General features: G+C 44.8%; 2 protein-coding genes across 2 annotated transcripts; both read right to left on the bottom strand.

Annotated features, from left to right (window-relative positions):
• Positions 1-207: 207 nt before the first annotated feature.
• Positions 208-12,218, bottom strand: LOC117040589 (keratin, type II cytoskeletal cochleal-like). The gene is made up of 10 exons (XM_033138435.1): positions 11,748-12,218; positions 8,730-8,938; positions 7,097-7,157; positions 5,692-5,787; positions 3,899-4,063; positions 3,326-3,451; positions 1,781-2,001; positions 1,298-1,332; positions 558-1,185; positions 208-295 (listed from the first exon to the last, which is right to left on the bottom strand). Exons 1-9 carry the CDS (start codon positions 12,216-12,218, stop codon positions 947-949), a joined length of 1,623 nt encoding a protein of 540 aa, XP_032994326.1. The 3' UTR covers positions 208-295; positions 558-946.
• A 3,910-nt stretch (positions 12,219-16,128) lies between these two features.
• Positions 16,129-21,856, bottom strand: LOC117040590 (keratin, type II cytoskeletal 5-like). The gene is made up of 4 exons (XM_033138437.1): positions 21,345-21,856; positions 19,451-19,659; positions 16,896-16,930; positions 16,129-16,308 (listed from the first exon to the last, which is right to left on the bottom strand). The coding sequence occupies exons 1-4, from the start codon at positions 21,780-21,782 to the stop codon at positions 16,226-16,228; spliced, it is 765 nt and encodes a 254-aa protein (XP_032994328.1). The 5' UTR covers positions 21,783-21,856; the 3' UTR covers positions 16,129-16,225.

Below are 21,856 nucleotides of genomic sequence, written 5' to 3'. Positions count from 1 at the left end.
CCATTGGTGTGCATGAAATGATCTGAAGGAGTTAGCCACTACTTAGCATTCATCTATGCAAGACATCCCCACAAAATCAAATCCCTGCTTATTGCAAAAAACAATTGTTTACATACTCTGTTCTTGAGGAACCTCAGAGTTCCCCAGAAGCTTATCAAAAGCTTTCTCTCTCTCTCTCTCTCTCTCTCTCTCTCTCTCTCTCTCTCTCTCTCTCTCTCTCTCTCTGATTGGTAATGGTGGAAAACAGCTTGTCCACCAGGACCAAGTCAGCAAAGAAGTTTTGGGTGTCTGTTTTCTGCATTTTACTGTCAGTTGGGATCTTGTGAGTGGTAGGGGGGAAAGATGTGATTCTTTGCTGGAAGGCCCCAAAAAAGCAAAAAAAGCAGAGTGCATAATACTAGCACGCACTGTGCATATTTGACACAGTCCACATATATTTTGTAACTAGGTGATAGGGATTGGTCTCAGGTGCCCCCCCCCACACCCAAAGTTCAGTTCTTCCCATTTCTACACCAGTCTGCAACCCTTTTTTAAAAACAAAAAACAAAAAAGACCACCTGAAAATTAAGGTGCATTTTCATCTGCACTTCACCTAATATATAACCCCAAGGAATGAAGTTTTGTGTGCACTTTCCCATAACACGTGCTTTGTTGCATGCTTTTGGGTGTCATTTGTGTGAGTTGGAGAACAACATGCCAAGACTCAGAGAAGTGCAAATTTTAAGGACACCTGTGTTTTGATTCACATGTTGCTTCAAGAACTGTGAATTATGTAGGTGTGCATTTTAATGTGAACGAATGTCTCACCCATCCCTACCAGGTGTGCATACCTGGCTAAAGAAAGGAGAATGCAGAGTAGCCCTAAATGCTCTTCTAGAAGGCTTAGGTGTCCCCGCTGAAGCACTGAGTTCCCCCTTCAGAATGCTCCTTTTTTTGTTTTTTCGTTTTAATATTTTGTTCTAAAAGAAGTGGAAGTGGACACAAATTTGACATTAGAGCTCTTTGTACTTCCAGCACTGTGTCCCCCAACTGATAGGCAAGGGGCACCCAGTTCACTGCCACCAGCCATGATGCTTCTTCCAACAATCCCTCCACCTCGGACTATGGTCCTGCTGCTGGAAGCATATCCCCCTCCGATACAAGGATCAGAATCATACACAGCTCCTCCCTGGGTCCGACACACTGCTGCAACAATAGCAAGGAAACACAACACAGGCTTCGTTAGTTCAAAACTCAAGAGAAATCCACAGGCGACCCATAACAAAAGTGAAAATATAGAAAGCAAAGTACGACTTACAAATATTCACGGGGCAGACTCCTTCACCACACAACCTGTTCAGAGAGAATGGGAAAGTCTCATATTTCCGTTGTATCATGGATGTTGAATTCTGAACTGAAGTGACCCCCCCCCCTTCTCTTGGTTCATGTGGCTCACCACATGTTGCAGTTGAAATCAGTTTCCAAATGGTGGCCCTCAAGGGTTGGGTCATGCTGAGATAAGATCAGAGGTAGCCAACATGGCATTCTCCAGATGTTGCTGCATTACAGCTTGCCACCATCCCTGATCATTGGCCAGGCTTGCTGGGGCTGGTGGATGTAGGAGCCCAGCAACATCCAGAGGGCACCATGTTGGCTAGTCTGGCATAGACCTCAGGAAATCTATGGGACTTGTTAGTCATGACTAGCAAAAGTCCCAGTGACGTCAACGGGTCTATTCTACATGTGACTATCTCTGGATCCAACCCGGTGTGTGCACCTTGCATCGAAACAATCAACCCACCTGCTCTCCTCTCCTTCCAACAGCTTCCTGTAGGTGGCAATCTCAATATCCAGGGCCAACTTGACATTCATGAGCTCTTGGTATTCCCGCAGCTGTCGGGCCATGTCTCCTTTGGCCTTCATCAGGGCTTCTTCTAGCTCTGTTAGCTTGCACTTAGCATCTTTGAGGGCCATCTCTCCATGATCTTCTGCTTCCGCAATGGCAGCCTCCAGTTTGCTGCGCTGTAGAGGCAAAACCCAGAGACATATTCCCGACACGTTCTCATCCATTGGGCTGAACAATTTAAGCTACTATGGATAAACTGGACATTAGGGCTAAAGTTCTAAAGGAGACATTTCCAGCCTGAGGACCACATTTCCTTCTGGGAAACAGTGGTGGATGGAGACAGAGGCAAAATAAAGGGTTGTGCAAGGAGCACAAATTTTATCTCTGTACAGTTGGGTAGTTTCTCTATGCACATTCACACACCCCTCTGTATTCTCCATCCAAGCAACCAAAAGTTCAAGGACACATTCAAGTCAGGCCAAAAATATCTTAAGCAGGATGCAAAGCATAGTCAGGGGGCAGATGTGGCCTGGGGAAAGTCCTGAGGGCCAGATGGAGAAGGCTGGAGGGTCACTTTTGCCCTCCACCCACCTGAGGTTCCTCATCCCTGCTCTAGAGGGACTGTAATGAGAGTGACTGACAGTGGAACCTAAACTCTTCACATTGAAGTATAGTTATCAAATGAGTTCTGGAGAACCCAGGGAGGCAGCTATTGTATCATCTTTGTGAGAATTACACAATTCAAGTCAAGACTCTCTGTTGCACCAGGCAGATTCCTCTTCATTGATAAACTTTATAGCTGGAAACATGAAGATGCCTCCAAATCTTGCCTAGAGCAAAACTGGAAATTAATTCCGAGGATTCTGCTCAGGTGAAATATCTGTGGGAGGTTTCGGGGTAGTTAACAGAAAGTTGATCAGGCTTTTGCTAGGGTTTTTATTTTTTATTTTAATTAATTATATTTCTTCTTTCTGTCAATATAGCCCCAAATGTGTGATCTGAAAGTACGTGAAGCTGCAACCTTGCTGAAGTTAGGCAGCTCTGGATCTGTCCGGTGCCTGCTTATTAGCTAATAGACACTATGGCTCCTACTCCTTCCAGTCAGGAATGCTTTGATGGTGTTTCCTGCTTGGCAGGGGGTTGGACTGGATGGCCCTTGTGGTCTCTTCCAACTCTATGATTCTATGATTCAGTCCTCTTGCCTTCACCCTTTGCTTTCATCAATGTAAACAAACAACGGAGTTTCTTCAACATTAAGAGCTAGCTAAAAAAATTCCAAGAGGATTATTTATTGAGAAACGAATATCACATCCCATGCCAACAATATTCAGCAAAGCACACCCCTCAATTTTCCTGCCCGCAAGTAGCATGGGGAATTGGAGGGTGAAGTTGCCCGGCCTTCATTTCTTCCCTCAGCTCGCTTAGCACATCAGGAGTTTCTTCCAGGCACAAAATGGTATAATTGTGCCAGACACCCACACAAAAGTGGCCCAGAGTTACCTGCCCTTTGGCACTGTCAATTTCAGCCTTCAGTCTCTGTATCACGCGGTTCAACTCCATAATCTCGTTCTTTGTGTCACGTAGGTTGTCACAGTGCTTGCCAGCTGTTGCCCTCATCTCTTCATACTTAGAAAGAAAACACGGCAGGTGAAATACCTTCTGGAACAGTCAGACCTCATAATTATCCAAGCAACTCTTCCCTCTTAGAAATCCATGGTTTACTAAAGTTCACCGAAGCTTCAGTAATTTTCATGTTTGACGACAATTTACCCTAGATTGCATCTCATTTTTAAACACACCAATATTCCTATACATCCTTTTTTTAAAAACAAACAAACAAACACCAAGCTTTATTAAAACATCATATTTTTTTTAAAAAAAGTTTTCATTTAAACATCAACAATGCTATCAGTATCTATCTGACTGTACCTGTGAACAGCATTCTCTTAGCCATCAAGACAGAAAATGTTTCAACAATGCTCCAGGAGCAGCTTGTGATTTCAGTTGTGAACTTTCTCTGCTAACACATACAGTATCAACTATCCTTTCCTCCCAGAGAAATCTAAATCTCACCTTGCACTGATACCATGACTCTGCCTCAAAGCGGCTCCTGTTTGCGATGTCTTCATACTGGGCCTTGACCTCAGCAATAATGTCGTCCAAATCTAGGGCTCGGCTGTTATCCATTTGCACAATAACAGAGGTATCTGAGATGCAGGCATGAAGCTCCTGGAGTTCCTGTAAGAACCTAGGTATGAGATTCCACTCCCACCTGTTATTACAGACTCTCCAAGTGCCCCTAATTTGCACATGCAAGAAAATGCATGTGAGTGTGCGATGGGTACACCTCCCTCTTGACCACACCAACTGCTGGCATGTGCCCATCCTGACTTACGTTTGGCCATGGGTGGATGTGCTTCTTGGTCCCAGTACATTTCTGAGCACAATTCAAAGTGTTGGTGCTGACCTTTAAATCCCTAAATGGCCTCAGCCCAATATACCTGAAGGAGCATCTCCACCCCCATCGTTCAGCCCAGACACTGAGGTCCAACCCCGAGGGCCTTCTGGCGGTTCCCTCATTGCGAGAAATGAGGTTACAGGGAACCAGGCAGAGGGCCTTCTCGGTAGTGGCGCCAACCCTGTGGAACACCCTCCCATCAGATGTCAAGGAAATAAACAACCATCTGACTTTTAGAAGACATCTGAAGGCAGCCCTGTTTAGGGAAGTTTTTAATGTTTGGTGTTTTGTTGTATTTTTAATATTCTGTTGGGAGCTGCCCAGAGTGTCTGGGAAAACCCAGCCAGATGGGTGGGGTATAAATAATAATAATTATTATTAAAAGGTTCGCCACTGTTAAGTTCCTGAAAGGCCCCAGAAATACAGTAGATTGGTAAAGAGATTCTTTGCCATTGGGAAAGAGAGAGTAATGCAACCAAGCTGATGTGGAATACACAACAAGGCACAGGGCTGCATGAGAAAGGGGGTGGGGTGGGGTGGGGAAGAACACACACAAAAAATCTTCATCACACCTGAATTAAAAAGTAATGAAGTGATCAGAGGCCAGATAAAGCTCCACACCAGAGACCCCTTGCAGTGGGGGAACTTAGGTCTGGTGATGCCTCCATCCTCTGTACATGAGGAGGTAACCCTATCTCTCTTCTGACTCACATTATTTGCCCACAGAATGTCCTGCAGCTCTGGAGCCACCCCTCCATAAGGAAATTTCCCAGCTCCATTGGAGGAAGCAGTGCCTATCAGTTTTCCCTCAGGAGATGGAGTGTGAGGTACTCTCGAGGCAGCAAGGCCACTTAAAGCTTGAATTTTGCTACAGATTTATGCTAGGGAGACATTCCAAGTGCTCTGAGTATCAATTTGCCGGCATCCAGTTTGAACTTGTAATCAGGTACTGCAGTGGGCAATCTATGGTCCTGGCTGGCCTATCTTGGACTTCTTCCATGCTTGCCTGGGAGACTCCAGTAAACATAAGTGTCAAACAAGACAGACTGGATCTGGCCTGTGAGTTGCCAATTTCTCTCTCTCTCTCTCTCTCTCTCTCTCTCTCTCTCTCTCTCTCTCTCTGTGTGTGTGTGTGTGTGTGTGTGTAATCAGCTCCAGCGGCATAAGGTTGAATACTATGCATTGACTTAACATACCTGAAGTTTGGTTGTGCTTCTGAAAAATCAAATGGGCTCATCGGACATATGTCAAAATGCCTCTGTATGCTAGCTAATCTTAGACTTTCCCCCTCTTTTATTACCATACATTCTCATTGTTGCTGTTGCTGTTTAAAGGAATATAGACTTTCCCAAATTAATCAATAAAAAGTGGGCTACAATGCGTATTGCAGATTAGGAAATGTCATTACCGCCTCGTACAAGCATCTCAGAAAGTTGATCTCCTCAATTAAGCTTTCCACTTTCGCTCCCAGGTCAGCCTTGTTCATGTAGATGCAGTCAACATCCTAGGGATCAGTTAAACATATGGTAAGACAGGGTGTTTTTAAATTACAATTTCCCAGAACACAACAGTGGGCCATTGGTAGAGTACTTCGATAATGGCCCATACCCAGCATTTCATTCAGCAGAGCAGGAAGCCTGTTTGAAGCAGATGTAAGTGGGACCTCCGACAGTGTAGAGTGCTTGCTTTTTAGGATTTCAGCCACTCCGTTCCATTTTCCCCCTTCAATACCCAATCAACATCCCATGGCCACTGAGCATGCTCAGTTCTCACTAGAGAAAAGACCCTTGTTGGATCAGATCATTTTATGCAATTCAGTCTCCTCTTGTGCCATGGAGGAGACTGTCCTTTCACCAGTGCTGAAGTCAAATACACCTGCCAATCTGGTTGGCTCCTTGGGGAAGAGCCATCTCATTCTTCATGCTCAGGAAAGAAGAAGCTTTGGTTCAGCCCTTGAGTATCATCTTCTGTCTGGAGAGGGCTAGAATTGTATTATCCTTCCATGTCTCAACATGGCTTCGGTACCTTATTGGTTCCTTATGGCCTAGCTATGAATCATCACAGGTCTGTTTTCTTTTTTTAACCTGGCCAGCAGCTAGATTCTTGACTGTGTATCTCTTTAGATACTTCCCCTTTACCTGCACTTACCATCTTATTCTCCAATCTATTCGCCTGCCTGTATACTCAACATGCAATTCTGCTTCCCCTCTGCTGTACCCCAGGACTGGTCCCACCATTAGACAGACCGAGGAAGTCACCTCACAAAGTAGGTGCTGAGCATCCCAACATGGCTGGGCCCACTGCTTTTTTTTTCTTTAAAAAAATGTTTAGGGGTACTCTCATTTTCCTACCCATATTGCAATACTGCCCCTCAGTGAGGCCAAACTTAGATTCACAAAATGTTTAGGGGTATGAGTACCCCCAGGGGGAAAAGCACTGGCTGTGCTTGACTTATTCTTTCTCAAAAGCCTGCAAACCAATCTTTACAATGTTGAAACTTGGAAAGAGGACCTCCGGTCATATCTCTGCCTTTAGATAAACAACTAGTAAATGGACACTTTTTATATCCAACACCAGAAAGAAGAGATGTCACTGGATAAGGTCCATAGCAGAGTGCTAGAGCATCTTCAGAAGGTCCCAGGTCCAATCTACGGCATGATCTCCAGGTGGAGTTGGAAATGTCCTCTGCCTGAAACCCAAGGGCAGCTGTTGCCAGTCAGTGTAGACGACATGGGCCAATGGTTTGACCTGGAACAAGGCAGCTTCCTCTGCCTCCATTCTCATTTATTTCAATCAAGCTGTGCATCACTTACCTTTTTAAGTGTTACAAATTCATTCTCAGCACGGGTTCGTCCATTGCACTCCTCTTCATACCTAGTGAGAAAGTGGATCAGTTCTAGACAAGGCAACGTGTATGGAGCATTCACCCTGATCTGATTGCACAAGATTTGTGCACAGCTTATACGATTCCCACTGCGTAGTGACATTCATTCTGAGTTGTTTGCACTGAGGGTATATGACATCACTCAACATCGTCTTTATCCCACCTTTCCCAGTGCATTTTCCCATCAGTTTCCTTACTACATATTTTGTGTGAAGCAGATCTGTTGCCCAAGAGCACCAAATCCACTTTATTTCTGCAGAGAGATACAGGCGTAGTTTGGAGATATTTGGGGGGGGGGGGGTTGGTTCCAGACCACTGCAATACAGTGAATATTGCAATAAAGTCACACATATATTTTTTGTTTCCCATTGCATATAAAAGTTATGTTTACACTATACTGTAGTCTATTAAGTGGGTGGGCTGCCTGCAGCTACACCAGTGTCCTTGTAAGGTGCAGCAGGAGTCTCTGTGCGACAGGTACAGGTTCCTGCAGCCTCGTCTCCAACTCGGCAGCGACAGCAACAGCTCTTCCAGTCCTTCAACTTGTAAAAGAACACAATTTCTGCAAGGCTAAATAAATCAAGATGTACCAGTACTATGTTCTTTGGCAGAGCTATCATCTAATTTCTTGCACGAGACTGGGGATGTAGCTTTGGCTAAGGGTCTAGTTCTTTTACCTAGCATGGGAATATGGATCCTTTTTAGACTGGGGTTAAGAACCTATGGACCTCCAGAAGTAGTTGGACCACAACTCTCATCATCACTGACCATCGTCCATGCTGGAGTGCAACAGCTCATGGAGGACCACTGGTTCTTGAGTCAAGCTATCCCTGTAGTAAAGACAGGAAGAGGACAAGGCATGGAAGCGGGGAATGGGCCTCCTGAACCTCTCATCAGCACACAGGAGCCAGGGAGAAGGATCTATCACACTTATGTATTTAGTTTTCTTATTATCTTGCTTTCCATAGGCAGCAGCGATATGGTTTCCAGGTGGTCACCCAGACAGGTCTTCAGACCTGCTCAGCTTCAGCAAGGTGGTAATCTCATGAACCTACAGACCACACCCTGGAACTAAAATCTACAGACCCAACAGATATCTATGCTGCACTGCATAAGTCTTGCGTTGTGCATCGAATGCAGAACATCATAGGTCTTTGCAGAATGGAGTCCTGGAGGGAAGGGTTAAGTCTTTGCAGGATAGCTTAGTGCGTTTAGCCTCAGTGCATGCGGATCAATCAACTTTGCATGCAGAAACAGCGGCAGGTGGGGCTTATCTGAGGCCTTGAAAATGGCTGCTTCTGAGGGAATACTTCACAGAAGCAACACCTTCAAACTTTGCATAAGCAAAATCTGTGTTGACTCAGACTGGCAATAAAGAGATTTAATTTATTTCAATCAGCTATGTGTCACTAAACTTTTGAAGAGCTGCATATATTAAGGGCCTGTTTGTATGGTGTTCATGTGTAATAGAATACCCCACAAAAAAGGCTTTTTCTTCTTCAAGTGAAGCTTAGGCAACTTCAGAAAACATGCTGTGTCACAGATAAATATATGCCACTTACTTTCTCCTGTAATCCTCCAGTACATCTCTTGAGTTGGTCAGGTCAGTCTCCAGCTTACTTCGGTCGCATCCGAGTGCCTCCAGGTGCCTCCTCAGGTTATTGATAAAGGCATCAAACAAGGGCTCTACATTGCTCCTAACTCGTTTCTGCTCTTGCAGTAAGCTCCATTTCGTCTCCAGCACCTTGTTTTGTTGCTCCAAGAACCGGACCTAGCTCCCCCCGCCCACAAAACAACTGTTGTTATGATGAAACTTAGTAGACAAAACCCTGTGTATTTATCTGCACATGTCCTGTTTCAACAGCCCTTCTCCTTCCTACCACCATAGGTATATCTTCCTCCAGGATGGAGACAGGATAATGGAGTATATGGAACACTCAGACCCTACCTATTCAAACTTGGCTTTGCAGCCACATCTCAAATAACTTACTGAAGTTTGGTGTGTTGAGATGCTGCTAGAGTGGTTTAAGAATAAATCCCTCTTATTGATGATTTTATCTTGCCTTAATCTTTCTCCCTGAAGATTTTCTTTCTTTGCCTCCTTTTTCTTTCTTTTTTCCTTTTCTTTCTTCTCTTTTCCCCTCCTAACTTCCCTTCTTTTCTTCTTTCTCTTCGTTCTTTCCTTTTTTTCTTTTTTGTATTCCTTATCAATTATGTTTATTTTTTCTTTCATTTCTTTTTTTTCTTATGTAAGATATATGTGATGTTTTTTCTTTATATATATATATGTGTGTGTGTGTGTGTGTGTGTGTGTGTGTGCATTTGTATATGCATATGCTTCCATGTAAATATATTTTAATTGAACAATAAAGGAATTTAATATATAAAAAAGAATAAATCCCTCTTCCCAGGGAACTCTGGGAAATGTGAAGGGGAATAGGATTCTCCTGACAACTCTCAGCACCCATAACAAACATTTTTAGAGGAAGCCATGACTGTTAAAGTGGTATAAAGGTAAAGGTAAAGAGACCCCTGACCATTAGGTCCAGTCGCGAATGACTCTGGGGTTGCGGTGCTCATCTCAGTTTATTGGCCGAGGGAGCGGGCGTAGAGCTCCCAGGTCATGTGGCCAGCATGACTAAACTGCTTCTGGCGAACCAGAGCAGCACATGTAAATGCCGTTTACCTTCCTGCTGGAGTGGTACCTATTTATCTACTTGCACTTTGACGTGCTTTTGAACTGCTAGTTTGGTAGGAGCAGGGACCGAGCAATGGGAGCTCACCCCGTCGCGGGGATTCGAACCGCCGACCTTGTGATTGGCAAGCCCAAGTGGCTCAGTGGTTTAGACCACAGTGTAGTGCCCTAAATATATGATGTGGCCACAATAATCTCTTTTCTAAGTTAAGCATACCTAACTCCTTCAACTTTTCCTCATAGGACTTGGTCTACAGGCCCCATCCAAATGTTTCTTGCCCTCCCTTGGACATGCTCCAGTCAATGTCCTTAAACTGTGGTGCCCAGAACTATGCTGCATCATAACTGAGTGGGAATTTAGACCCCGGTCTTTGAGATCCTAGCCTGACATTTTATCACCACCTTTACTATGTTTATAGTTTACTGCTTGGGCATATTGAATTGCTGCAAGCCATAAATAAATAAATATTTTTTTAAAAAAAACTACTCCCCCTCATTCCTGATCTCCATGCCCAAAGCAATAGTTGCATGAGAACATTTCCCCCCTCACAATACTCCCTACCCACCAATCATTTGGAAAAGCTCTGTGTCTACCCATGGACAAAGTTGTACAGAATACTGCAATGTGTCCTCCAAATGTGTCGATTTGGGTGAGAGATTTCCAGCTTTCTTCCAGTGCTGTAGGATCTAATATTTTGGTCAGTGTGTACAGAAATCCAGTATTCTGAAATTGGGAGTTGGATTTGTTTGGCACTAAGTAGTCGAACCCATTCTACTACTTTGCGTACTGAAGACTCAAAGTTCAAGTTCCTCACATCTCTACTCTTGTGAAAATGCCATAGCTTTATGCTAAGGTTGCGTTGCACCCTTTGGAGGGTGGATCAAGGAGCCCCCTGGAACCATGGTCACTGGGAATACAGGTGTTAATTGTTTAGGCTTAACCTTTAGCAACCACTTGCACCCTAAGGCAATTGGACTACAACTGTTGCCACATGCTAACCTACCGCCCTATCAGCACCAACATGGAATGGGTGTCAGAGAAGACCAAGAGGGCCATACTACAAAACTACAGAAAGTAGAGGAGAGAGACTCTAGAACAACAGAAAGTAACAGTGGACCATAGCTCTGTAGTAGAGCAAGTGTTTTGTATGTGGCAGGTTTCAGGCTCAATTCCTGACATATCAATTTAAAAGATCATCCTCAGGTAAGCAAAGTGGGTAAAGAATTCTATCTGAGACCCTGGCAACACAGCAGGAACCTGTGGCCCTCCCTCCAGTTGTTGTTGGACTACAACTCCCATCATCCTTGACAATTGGTCTTGCTGGCTGGGGTCCAGCAGCCTCTGTTGGGTTCCAAAGCCCTGATTTACATGGATGAGGCCACTTAATGTTCTTCCTCCCAAAGGTGCTTTGAGAGTTGTTGCAGGTCTCAAACCACTGGAAGCAATTGGGGGCGTCCAAGCAATGCGTTGCTCGATAGAACCACTGAGCTAAGCTGGCTCGCTTTGAGAGTTTTAAAATAACCATCAGTCCAAAAGTAACATCCAATGTGTTTCAAGTCAGCAAGGCTACTTACTAGGGAATTATGAATTACCCAAAATATTCCCATGTCAAAATGTTTCTGCTGTAAAACATGGTTTCATTCTCTTCTCCCCATTGGGACATGCCTTGATGGTATTCAGATAAGTTTTCCTCAGAGTAGACCTGCTGAAATCAATAAGTTAGGTCCATTAACTTCATTGGGTATACTCTGAGTAAAACTTAGTTGAATACCACCAACCCCATGCTTTCTTTCTGAAGATTTTGGTTAATGAATAACTTTAACTCCATCCACTGAAATATCTATGCGAGTTGTTTAGAGCGGAGATCGCCATCTGATGACTCACCTTGTCAATGAATGAAGCGAATTTGTTGTTGAGGGTCTTCAGCTGCTCTTTCTCCTGTTGTTTCACCATTTGGATGTTGGGGTCTATGTCCAGGTGGAGAGGCTGGAGGAGGTGAGGGTTGACCGTGACAGGCGCAATGCCTGGTGAGCAAGTCCCGCTGACTCCACCAACCCTGTAGCCAAAGCTGGAAGTACCATAGCCATATCCAAGACCAGGGGCCCCCAGACCGTATCCATATCTCACTGGGCGGTAGCTGCCAACAGCAATTCTGGGCCTGCAGGACGCAACACCAGAAAGACTTCTGCTACCAAATCCTAGCCCTCGGGGGCCCACACTGCTGCCCCCTTTGTATGAGACGGTGCTAACGGCACTGTAGCGTTTCACATTCCTTGGTACCACAGCTGAGGATGAGCTGTAATTCCTGACTGCGCCACCCCCTCTAGTACTAGCACGGAATGACTGGCAAGACATATCAGCTGATGGATAGCGGATTGAAGGATGTGCCTCGTGTTTCTGTGTACCGGAGCAGGCAGGGAAGTTATCCACAGGCGGTACCCTCACTCTGAAACCAGAATTGGAACTTTCCCCTCTTTTTATCTGCACGCTGAGCAGCTCTCATCAGCCCCAAATCGCCATTTACATCCCGTTTATTAGCTTGGGGTGTTGGTTAACCAGTTCGCTTGCCCATTTTGCTGAGCAGAGATCTGAGCTACACTTAAAAGCACATCTCCCATAACTTCTAATTTAATGGCAGGGAAATCCAGTTCCATAAAAACTAGACTTGAAGGCCTCCCCTTTTTATAGTGATGATGAAAAGAGAAAAGCAAGAGAAAAGGACTCTTTTGATGTCCTCAGCATGTTCAGAGTTAGGAAAGAGGCGCTTGATTCATTTTACAGGTGAGAAAAAGCAAATGTTGATACGTGAGCCTGTGAGAATGCTTAGCTGGTGGTGAACCGATGTGGTCAAAATCTGAATTCAGATTATGCCAGTGTAACTCTGGAGCTCCTTGTTGTTTTACCTTGGGTCCAGGGCTTTCCCCCCCAGGGGGAACTCACAGGAACTCAGTTCTGGCACCTCCCAGGTGGCTTCTGGCACCTCTCCATTGCCATTCTAAGAGAGGTATTCATGGAGAGTTCTGGCACCTATTTTTCTAGAAAAAAGTAGCACTGCTTGGTCCCATTGAGCAAAGGAAGTGTGGTTGGAACTAGATGTCTGGGTTGACAGCCCCACATGAACACTGGCCCCACTGCACATCCTTGTCCCATGTAATTTTTGATAGAGCCAAACACATGCTGTGCCATCAAGCTGAAATTCTGATCATCCCTGCAAACAGCAGCCAATGAAGTGGAAAGGGCACTGAAAACTCACATTGCGATGGCATCATATTCTGATGGCATCATATTCCGTTCATTTATTTATTGGAAATATCTGTAAATTGCCTTTGGACCAAATGTCTCCAAGGTAGCTAACTTTTCAACTTCCCTTTTTCCAGTCCCCCCCCCCTATTTATTTTGCCACATTTCTGCATTAGTTTGTGATTAAAAACCTCACCATAATTCATCAGAATTTTAGTGTTTATTTCTCCATCCTGAATCCCTGTTTTGCTATTAGTTACCAGCCATCACAGGGACGCGGGTGGTGCTGTGGGTTAAACCACAGAGCCTAGGGCTTGCCGAACAGAAGGTCGGTGGTTCGAATCCCCGCGACAGGGTGAGCTCCCGTTGCTCGGTCCCTGCTCCTGCCAACCTAGCAGTTCGAAAGCATGCAGTGCAAGTAGATAAATAGGTACCTCTCTGGCGGGAAGGTAAACAGCGTTTCCGTGTGCTGCTCTGGTTCGCCAGAAGTGGCTTAGTCATGCTGGCCACATGACCTGGAAGCTGTACACCGGCTCCCTCAGCCAGTAAAGCAAGATGAGTGCCGCAACTCCAGAGTCATCCGCGACTTTACCTTTACCCCAGAGTCATCCACATCGCTTTACCTTACCAGCCATCACAAGATGAAAATGCAAGAGACAGAATAATATGCCTCCCTCAATGTTCTTGACTGAGAAGTCTTAACAATCCAAAACTAGGCTGGAACGGTAGGGCATTTTAATGCTCCAGCTGGCAACAAAACTTTCTTCACCACCATCCATTTGCTCAGCAGCCAACCCCAACTCTGTGATGAGCATACTCATATGGTGCACATGTTGTCAAATGCCTATTTCTCATATTCACACTTCACATTTTTAGGTGGACACTTTAACAAGAATCCTACATGTACATGTACAAACGTATAAATCATAGAATCATAGAGTTGGAAGAGACCACAAGGGCCATCCAGTCCATCCCCCTGCCAAACAGGAAACACCATCAAAGCATTCCTGACAGATGGCTGTCAAGCCTCCGCTTAAAGACCTCCAAAGAAGGAGACTCCACCACACTCCTTGGCAGCAAATTCCACTGTCGAACAGCTCTTACTGTCAGGAAGTTCTTCCTAATGAAGAGGTCCTGAGTTTCATGGTTTGTAGAAAAGACAAATTCTGAAACACAAACATTTAAATTTATGATGAATGGTGCCAAAAAGATGTGCAAACTGATATGGAAATGTGGTGAACTGAACTTAAGATTGGAAAAATGAGAAACGGAGAGAAATTGAAATTGACATTTCGCTCATCCTTACTGTCTGAGTGGCGTGTGTAATGACATGGTGCAGCTCTTGCAACTGAACCTTCCCACTTTATCAGAGGTAGATTTAGGGGAGCACTACCAGTTTGGTTGCACTGGGTGCAGAACCTCAGGGGCACTGCAATTATCCTTTGGAGTGGATTGTGAGAGCTTCCGGGTCATGTGGCCAGCATGACTAAGCCGCTTCTGGCGAACCAGAGCAGCGCACGGAAACGCCGTTTACCTTCCTGCTGGAGCGGTACCTATTGATCTACTTGCACTTCGTGCTTTCAAACTGCTAGGTTGGCAGGAGCAGGGACTGAGCAACGGGAGCTCACCCCCTCATGGGGATTTGAACCACCGACCTTCTGATCGGCAAGCCCTAGGCTCTGTGTTTTAACCCACAGCGCCACCCGCATCCCTGTGATGGCTGGTAACTAATAGCCAAACATGGATTCTGGATGGAGAAATAACACTAAAATTCTGATGAATTATGGCATTGTACAAGGCATTGTACACCGAATTTTGGCATTGTAAAAGGCGCTGCTGAAATTTGAGAGCCCAAGATCCGCCACTGTCTTTATTCCTTCTGTAGCTGGCAGTAGAATCAGAATTTGAGCTGCATTGTTTTAAAGGATTTCTTTGCACCAATTTTTCTCTGAGCATATCAAAGCACTTCCAACTGGAGGCATGGCAGGAAGCATTAAATGCCTGTTTGCATTCCATGTGCAGGTTTTGGAAATTGCATCAGGTGTAGGTGTGTGCATGTGTGATGATAACTAGTGTCATCAGAACAGGCACGGAGGGGAAATCAATTTTTTCCGCTGCTATCGACCAAAGGAAGGGCATTCTACACATTCTAAAAGACATGTTTGAATAAACAAAGCTTACTACTCCAGTTAGCACGCGGTCTATAGCTCTGCAGTAGAGGATCTGCTCTACATGCAGAAGATTCCAGGTTCAATTCTCAGCATCTTCCAGTAGGGCTGGGAAAGACTCCTGCCTGAAGCTCTGCACAGCTGCTGCCAGCCAATGACCTAGGTGAGGTATCTTCAGCCTTTTCAGACTCAGGACCAACATGCATTTGGGGACCCATATCTTTCACCAGAGGCAGATTTAGGAGAGCGCAGCTGGTTTGGTCTCACTGGACAAGGAACTGCAAGTATGATTTAGAATGGAGTGTGAGAGGCGGAGGGGCAGGAAAAAAAATGTCATTGAACATGGTACTGTTGAAATTTGAGACCCCAAGGCCCATCACTGACCATATATTTGCATGGTATTAGTGCTCCTGTTGCAATTCATCTTGGATCAGGCTGTACTCCACTAGTAGGTACTACCCCATCATTGAAAACCAGTGAGTTAGATGGACCAATGGTCTTAGTATAAGGCAATTTCCTTTGGATGGTATTCAACTAAGTTTTACTCAGAGTTGTTCAGTCGCCGCAACAAGGCAGTGATCCATGAAGGAGTTACTCAGAGTAGACCCAGTGAAATTAATAAGCATGACCAAGTTGGTTGAATAATATCTTATATTCATAGCAGTTCAGAGTTTAGCCTTCATGTTTCTTTTCCAAGGAGGTTGTAGAGCAGAACTTAGGGGAGCTCATAGACCGATTAAGGTCTCTTGTGCAAATGAAATTCTGCCTTAAAGCAAGTTGTATGAAGGGAGCCCCACACAGTCAGAATCGATGCACACAGCTTAGATCAACAGCAGTTTTATTTTGGAGATGGCATGAAATTGGAAAGATTCAACATAAACACAAAAGTCACAAGTGTTGTGGTAGTTTGATTACAATGCTGAGGCCTCCTCCGTAGCCAATGCTGAGGCCTCCTCAGTAGCCAAGGCCAACGCCACCTGCAAGGCCCATGGCACTTCCACCACCGTAGCTCATGCCTCCAGATGAATGGAACACAGCTGCAAAGGGACCAGAGGAGAAGCTCGGGATTCATGGATCAAAGCATTGAGGAACATCAAAGAAGGCATAAAGAATTCCACAACCTCATATTTCTGTATTGATACAATAACTATGCATTTCCCATGGATTGCAAGAAGATCAAAACTACCCATTCTTAAGGAAATCAGGCCTGAGTGCTCACTGGAAGGACAGATCCTGAAGCTGAGGCTCCAATACTTTGGCCACCTCATGAGAAGAGAAGACCCCCTCGAAAAGACCCTGGTGTTAGGAAAGATGGAGGGCACAAGGAGAAGGGAAGGACAGAGGATGAGATGGTTGGACAGTGTCCTCGAAGCTACTAACATGAGTTTGGCCAAACTGTGAGAGGCAGTGAAGGATAGGCGTGCCTGGAGTGCTCTGGTCTATGGGGTCACAAAGAGTCGGACACGGCTAAACGACTAAACAACAACAATGCATTTCCTTGGGTATTGTTGTGGTTGTTGTTGTTGCTGACAAAATATTTGATCCTTCATTTCTTTAGATCATTGGTGTGAGATAATTCATTAGAGGATTGTGAGTTTCTGTGATTCACCTGCTTATTACTTATGGATATTTATGGCGCCAACTCCCTCTTCAGCAAGCCTGTTAAATGAGAGAGAGAGCAAAGGAAGTTACTTTAATTGTTATGACCAGCAGCTTGGAAAAAAACAGCAGTGGTTCAAATGCAATTCTGCAGAGCTTAAGACTGCCAGTAAGGTCACTGTTCTACTCAAGAGCATTAAGGCATTGGCAAGGCTTTAGTTTTCTGTGCATAGAGAAATCCAATTGGAAGCTACAAACTTTTTCTCATTTACAAGTAGAATAAGGACAAGCATTCCTGTCTTTCCCCCATCACCACCACAACAAAGTGATAGAGCACAATGGTCATTGGAGCTGTGGTATCCCAAGGGTTGTGTCCAGAGTCAAGGGGCTATTTGGAAGAGAGTTGTTTGGTGGAGGCCCAGAAGCCACAGTTGCAGCTGCCACCTTCATTTTCCACACTACAGTGCCCAGGAAGTTCCATTTTCCAATGACGTGGGTTATGAGACCATGGTGGAGACCACAAACCCATGGCAGCATTCTTAGATTGCAGCTGCAAACTCCAGCTGGAACAGAGGCCTCAGCATCAGCAAGGGACACAGTGACAGTGGTAATGATAGGTCTTGGCACCCTCCTGCTAACTTCTCCTTTTCCCAGAAGGCTGGTCAAAAAGTTTGCTTTTTGACCAGCTTTTTGATCATAATAATGTAAATATTGTATCTGGGAGCACTGGTCAACAGAGGCCTATATTAGAAATGTGTGTTGTAGCAATGAATAGTTTTGACTGTTGTGGAGCGGTCCTCTAGATGTCATTGAACTAAAACTCCCATCATCCTTGACCACTAGTCAATCTGGTGGGGACTGATGGGAGTTAGAGTCCAATGACATCTGGAGGGCCACAGTTCCTCTATCCCTGGGCAATACCTTGGTAGGCAAGAAGCCTGGTGGAGATCAAAGAGGAGGATGGGGTCTGTCCACACCAAGACAGGGTCCTCTCAGCTCCGCGCCTTAGACCTACTCCCCGCGTGCACCTCGCACCACCCCGCCACCTCTTCCCTTCCCGGATGGTGAGCTGCGACTGCCTAGGCGCTGGAGTAGGGCCTAACGGCCCACTCATACAGGATCGAGGCCAGGGCCACGGGCTACTTGCAGCCTTCTCAGGGGTTGTACGTCGGAGTAAGGGTGTAGCTGGGGCCTCTCCTGTGTGGAACCGCTCAAGCTCCCCGGGCTGGGCTGCGCCGTCACGAGCACATCAAAGGCAGTGCTTCTGCTGCCTGAGCCGCCTGCTCTTCACGCCAGGAGCTGGGCTAGGCCGACCGGGCGGAGGAGGAGAAGAACTGGGCAAGGTGGAAAGGCGGCAGGTCTCTGGCATCCCTTCCCGCTGCAGTTGCCGCTCCTGCCACTGCCTATGATGCCTCCTCTGTTCGAGCTCCACGGTAAACTTGTGCTCCGGGCCGGGCCCAGACTTCTTCAACTCAGCGCTGGAGAGCGGAAGGGTGGTGACATAGGAGGAGGAGGAGGGGGCGTGGTGGGTGGGGTGTGGAGGTAAAATGACGTCCACTGAAGACCGCTATATTTTTTGCACAAAAACCACATTTTTACCTGTGAAAAATGTTTCATCTGTACAATGTAAGCATGTACAAACACTCCCATATGGCCATGGAAGGTTGTGTCCAAATTTGAACGGAATCGGTCAAGCGATTACGGAGAAGATCAATCGGTCACAAACATGCAGTTTTTACATTTTTATATACCGGTATATAGATTGTCTTAAGTTGGCCCTCTCTATGCCCTGCTCCCTCCCTCCATGAATCTACCTCCTCGTCATCTGTCAACACCTGCTCCTTCTGCCTCCCCATTGCTACCTACCACCCATTTGCTTTCCAGGCAAAGAGCCAATGAGCAAATAGACAGTGGCATCCACTGCTTCTCCCCTTCAGCATCACCACCACTGTTTGGTCCAGAGTGAAAGGTGGGTAAACGCTGGCAGGTTGCAATGCTGAGGAGGAGGAGGGGGGCTGCTGGAGTTTGGGTGCGCAGCAGATGCCCGGTAATATTTTTCATCTGACTGAGATTTTGCTTCATATTTAGAGCATCAGCAGTCAGCCAAGGAGATCGCTAGTAGGAGAAGACTGACAGACTCATTTTCATTTGTCCCTTTTACACTCTTTTGCCTTCAGTCAGATTGCTGCAGTATGTGCAAGTAACTTGAAGCAGGGGGTTTCAGTGTGGCTGCCCCTATTGTGGAACAGCTTCCCTCTTGAAAGACACCCACCACCTGCACTTTCCAGAAACAACTGTGTTCCAAGAGACTTCCCTAACTGGATAAACTGGTCTTTGTCCTGAGTGTCTAATTTGTATTGTCTTCTTTTAAATGTATCTCCTGTTTTTATGTTTTTAACTGGTTGGGGTTATTTTGTTTGCTCTTTTTAATTGCACCCCACCTTGAGACAATTGTGCAGAAGTTGATTTATAAATTAATTGTGGTTATCATAGAATTGTACATGAGGAAGGGATCACAAGGATTATCTAGTCTATCCCCCTACCATGCAATGATGATGATGATAATTTTACAGTACCCACCTCATCCTGAAGTCGTCTACAGTATCCTGCATGTTCTTCAGATCCGTGTCTAATTGTGGTCTCTGTCCCATAATATTATCCCGCTCTTTTCTTAGATTACTGATGTATGACTCAAATAATTCTTCAAGGTTAAGCCGGATGACCATTTGCTCCTGCAAGAGGCTCCATTTGGTCTCTAGCACTTGGTTCTGTTGCTCCAGGAAACGGACCTGAATCAATCCCATCCAGACAAAAATATGTTGAACGATGGCATCGTGTACAGACAAAACAGAATATGGGTTGGTAAGCTATACCACCATCGAAGGAGATGATCTTAACATCTTTTGCTTCTATTTTTAAATACATTGCAAGAAATTCTCACAGGAAATACCGTACTTTTCATAGAAAATGTTCCAGGGAGCTGGCAGGTTGTACCTAATGAGCTAGTATTAAGCGCAGCTCAAAGAGTGGTTAGTATCAAATGATTCAGAAGGTTCAGGAGCTTTGCAGATGGTGGACGAAAGGAAAGATATAGGAATGAAACCGGGAAGTGCTATCTTTTGACACATGCATCTAATTGTGTCTATTGGTTGCTTTAAAAAAAATAAAAGCATGGTGAATTTTCTATGGATAACAGGATCAATTGTGACTTTTATTTTTTAAAAGCAAGTTTAGGCTCTCAGTGTATGATCATAGTGGTCTTCACTTCTGCGTCCCTGAGGTCTACTTTCTACTTTTGGATGGAGAAAACCCAATGAGGAATTTCCTGGAAACCTTGTCGCTGAGGAAGCCCAATGGGAGAAACAAGGGTGTATCCTGAGAATTATTCTACCATTAGCTGTTAGGGAATCATGCATCTAATACTTAAATTTCTTCACAAATCAAATATATGTAAGGACATAAGAGGCTAACTCAAAAACACTCAAATGCAATTATTTGAGGGTGGTATGAATTCGCTAAAACCAGCCAATGAATGAAGGATAGCAATTTGGGGGGAAAGGGCCGATGTGGAGGAAATCCATGTTATTTATTTAAATTTAATTATAATAATATTTTTAATCATGTCATTCATAAAAAAATATCGAGGTGATGTACAATAAAATTATTAACACATCATACAACTATCACATTATCCAATTATAAATCTATTAAGTACAAAACAAATGATCAACACAGGAATGAGGGACTCTTGTCAATTTCAGCTTCTCTCCATTATTCCAAGCTTAAGTTCAAGTTGTACACATTTCTACATCATTTTGTGAATTTGTTTTTAAAATTGCCTCTTGAAAATCCATCAGCATATCAAAAAAAAAATTCTCTTTACGTATGCATTTTTTGTATGCTTGATAGACACATTTTGCAAATCCATATGTATTTAAGTGCACATTTTTGAACACATTTCAAAATGTGAAGGGCAACAGAGTTCCAGTTCATGTAACTGTTTCAGAAAGTGCAAATTAGGTACGTTTGCCATTAAATGCAAACTAAGTGGAAACACATAAGGAAACAAATGTAGAGGGGTACCTCGGTTTTTGAACATAATCTGTTATGCAAGACCATTTGAGTTCTGAAATGTTCAAAAACTGAAAAAGCAATATGATAGCCTCAATACGGAAAACTCAATACGGAAGGCGAGTGGCATGTTCAACTTCCAAGATGTGTTCGAAAACCGAAACATTTACTTACAGGTTTACGGCTTTCAAAAACTGAAATTTTCGTCAACAGAGATATTTGAAAACCGAGATAGCACCTTACCTATTTCTAGCAATGAAATGTTGGTAGGATATAGTAAGCAGGGAAAGAAAACAGCTGCCCTATATTGTCAGTAGAGCTTGTTTAAACAGTAGCAGGCAGGAACTTGTTTTAAAGTACTGTAGCTTAATGTTCTAAGGATGGCAGCCAGAGAGAATCTCACCTTATCAATGAAGGAGGCAAATTTGTTGTTGAGTGTCTTGATCTGCTCCTTCTCTTCCTTCCTCACCTTCTGGATGGTGGGGTCAATCTCCAAGTTCAGAGGCGCCAGGAGGTTTGGGTTGACGGTAACCTCATGGATGCCCCCAGCGCCCGCTCCATAGCCATAGCCGCCACCACCACCAATCCGGTACGCAACTCCTCCATGACCTAATCCATAACCATATCCAGATCTGGAAATAGTACGGTAGCCACCCATGGAGATTATTCTACTTGCTCCAAAGCCATGGAGGCTTCTGCTACCAATGGCACCACTGGCACGTCCAAATCCTGCACCACCTCCCCGGGAGACCGAAACCGTGCTGAAGCTAGTTCGGCCACCTGGGATAACAGCTGAAGAGGTGCTAAAATTCTTAGAGACTCTGACTGATTTTTGAGCCATTGTTCCTCCTCAGGGCAAGAAGGGGAAACAGAGAGAGACAGAGAGAGATGAGATGAGACTCCTGGACAGCTAAG

Source organism: Lacerta agilis, chromosome 2, assembly GCF_009819535.1.
Source record: "Lacerta agilis isolate rLacAgi1 chromosome 2, rLacAgi1.pri, whole genome shotgun sequence".
In the NCBI taxonomy this organism is placed as follows: Eukaryota; Metazoa; Chordata; class Lepidosauria; order Squamata; family Lacertidae; genus Lacerta; species Lacerta agilis.
This window is presented reverse-complemented; position numbering and strand designations above follow the sequence as displayed.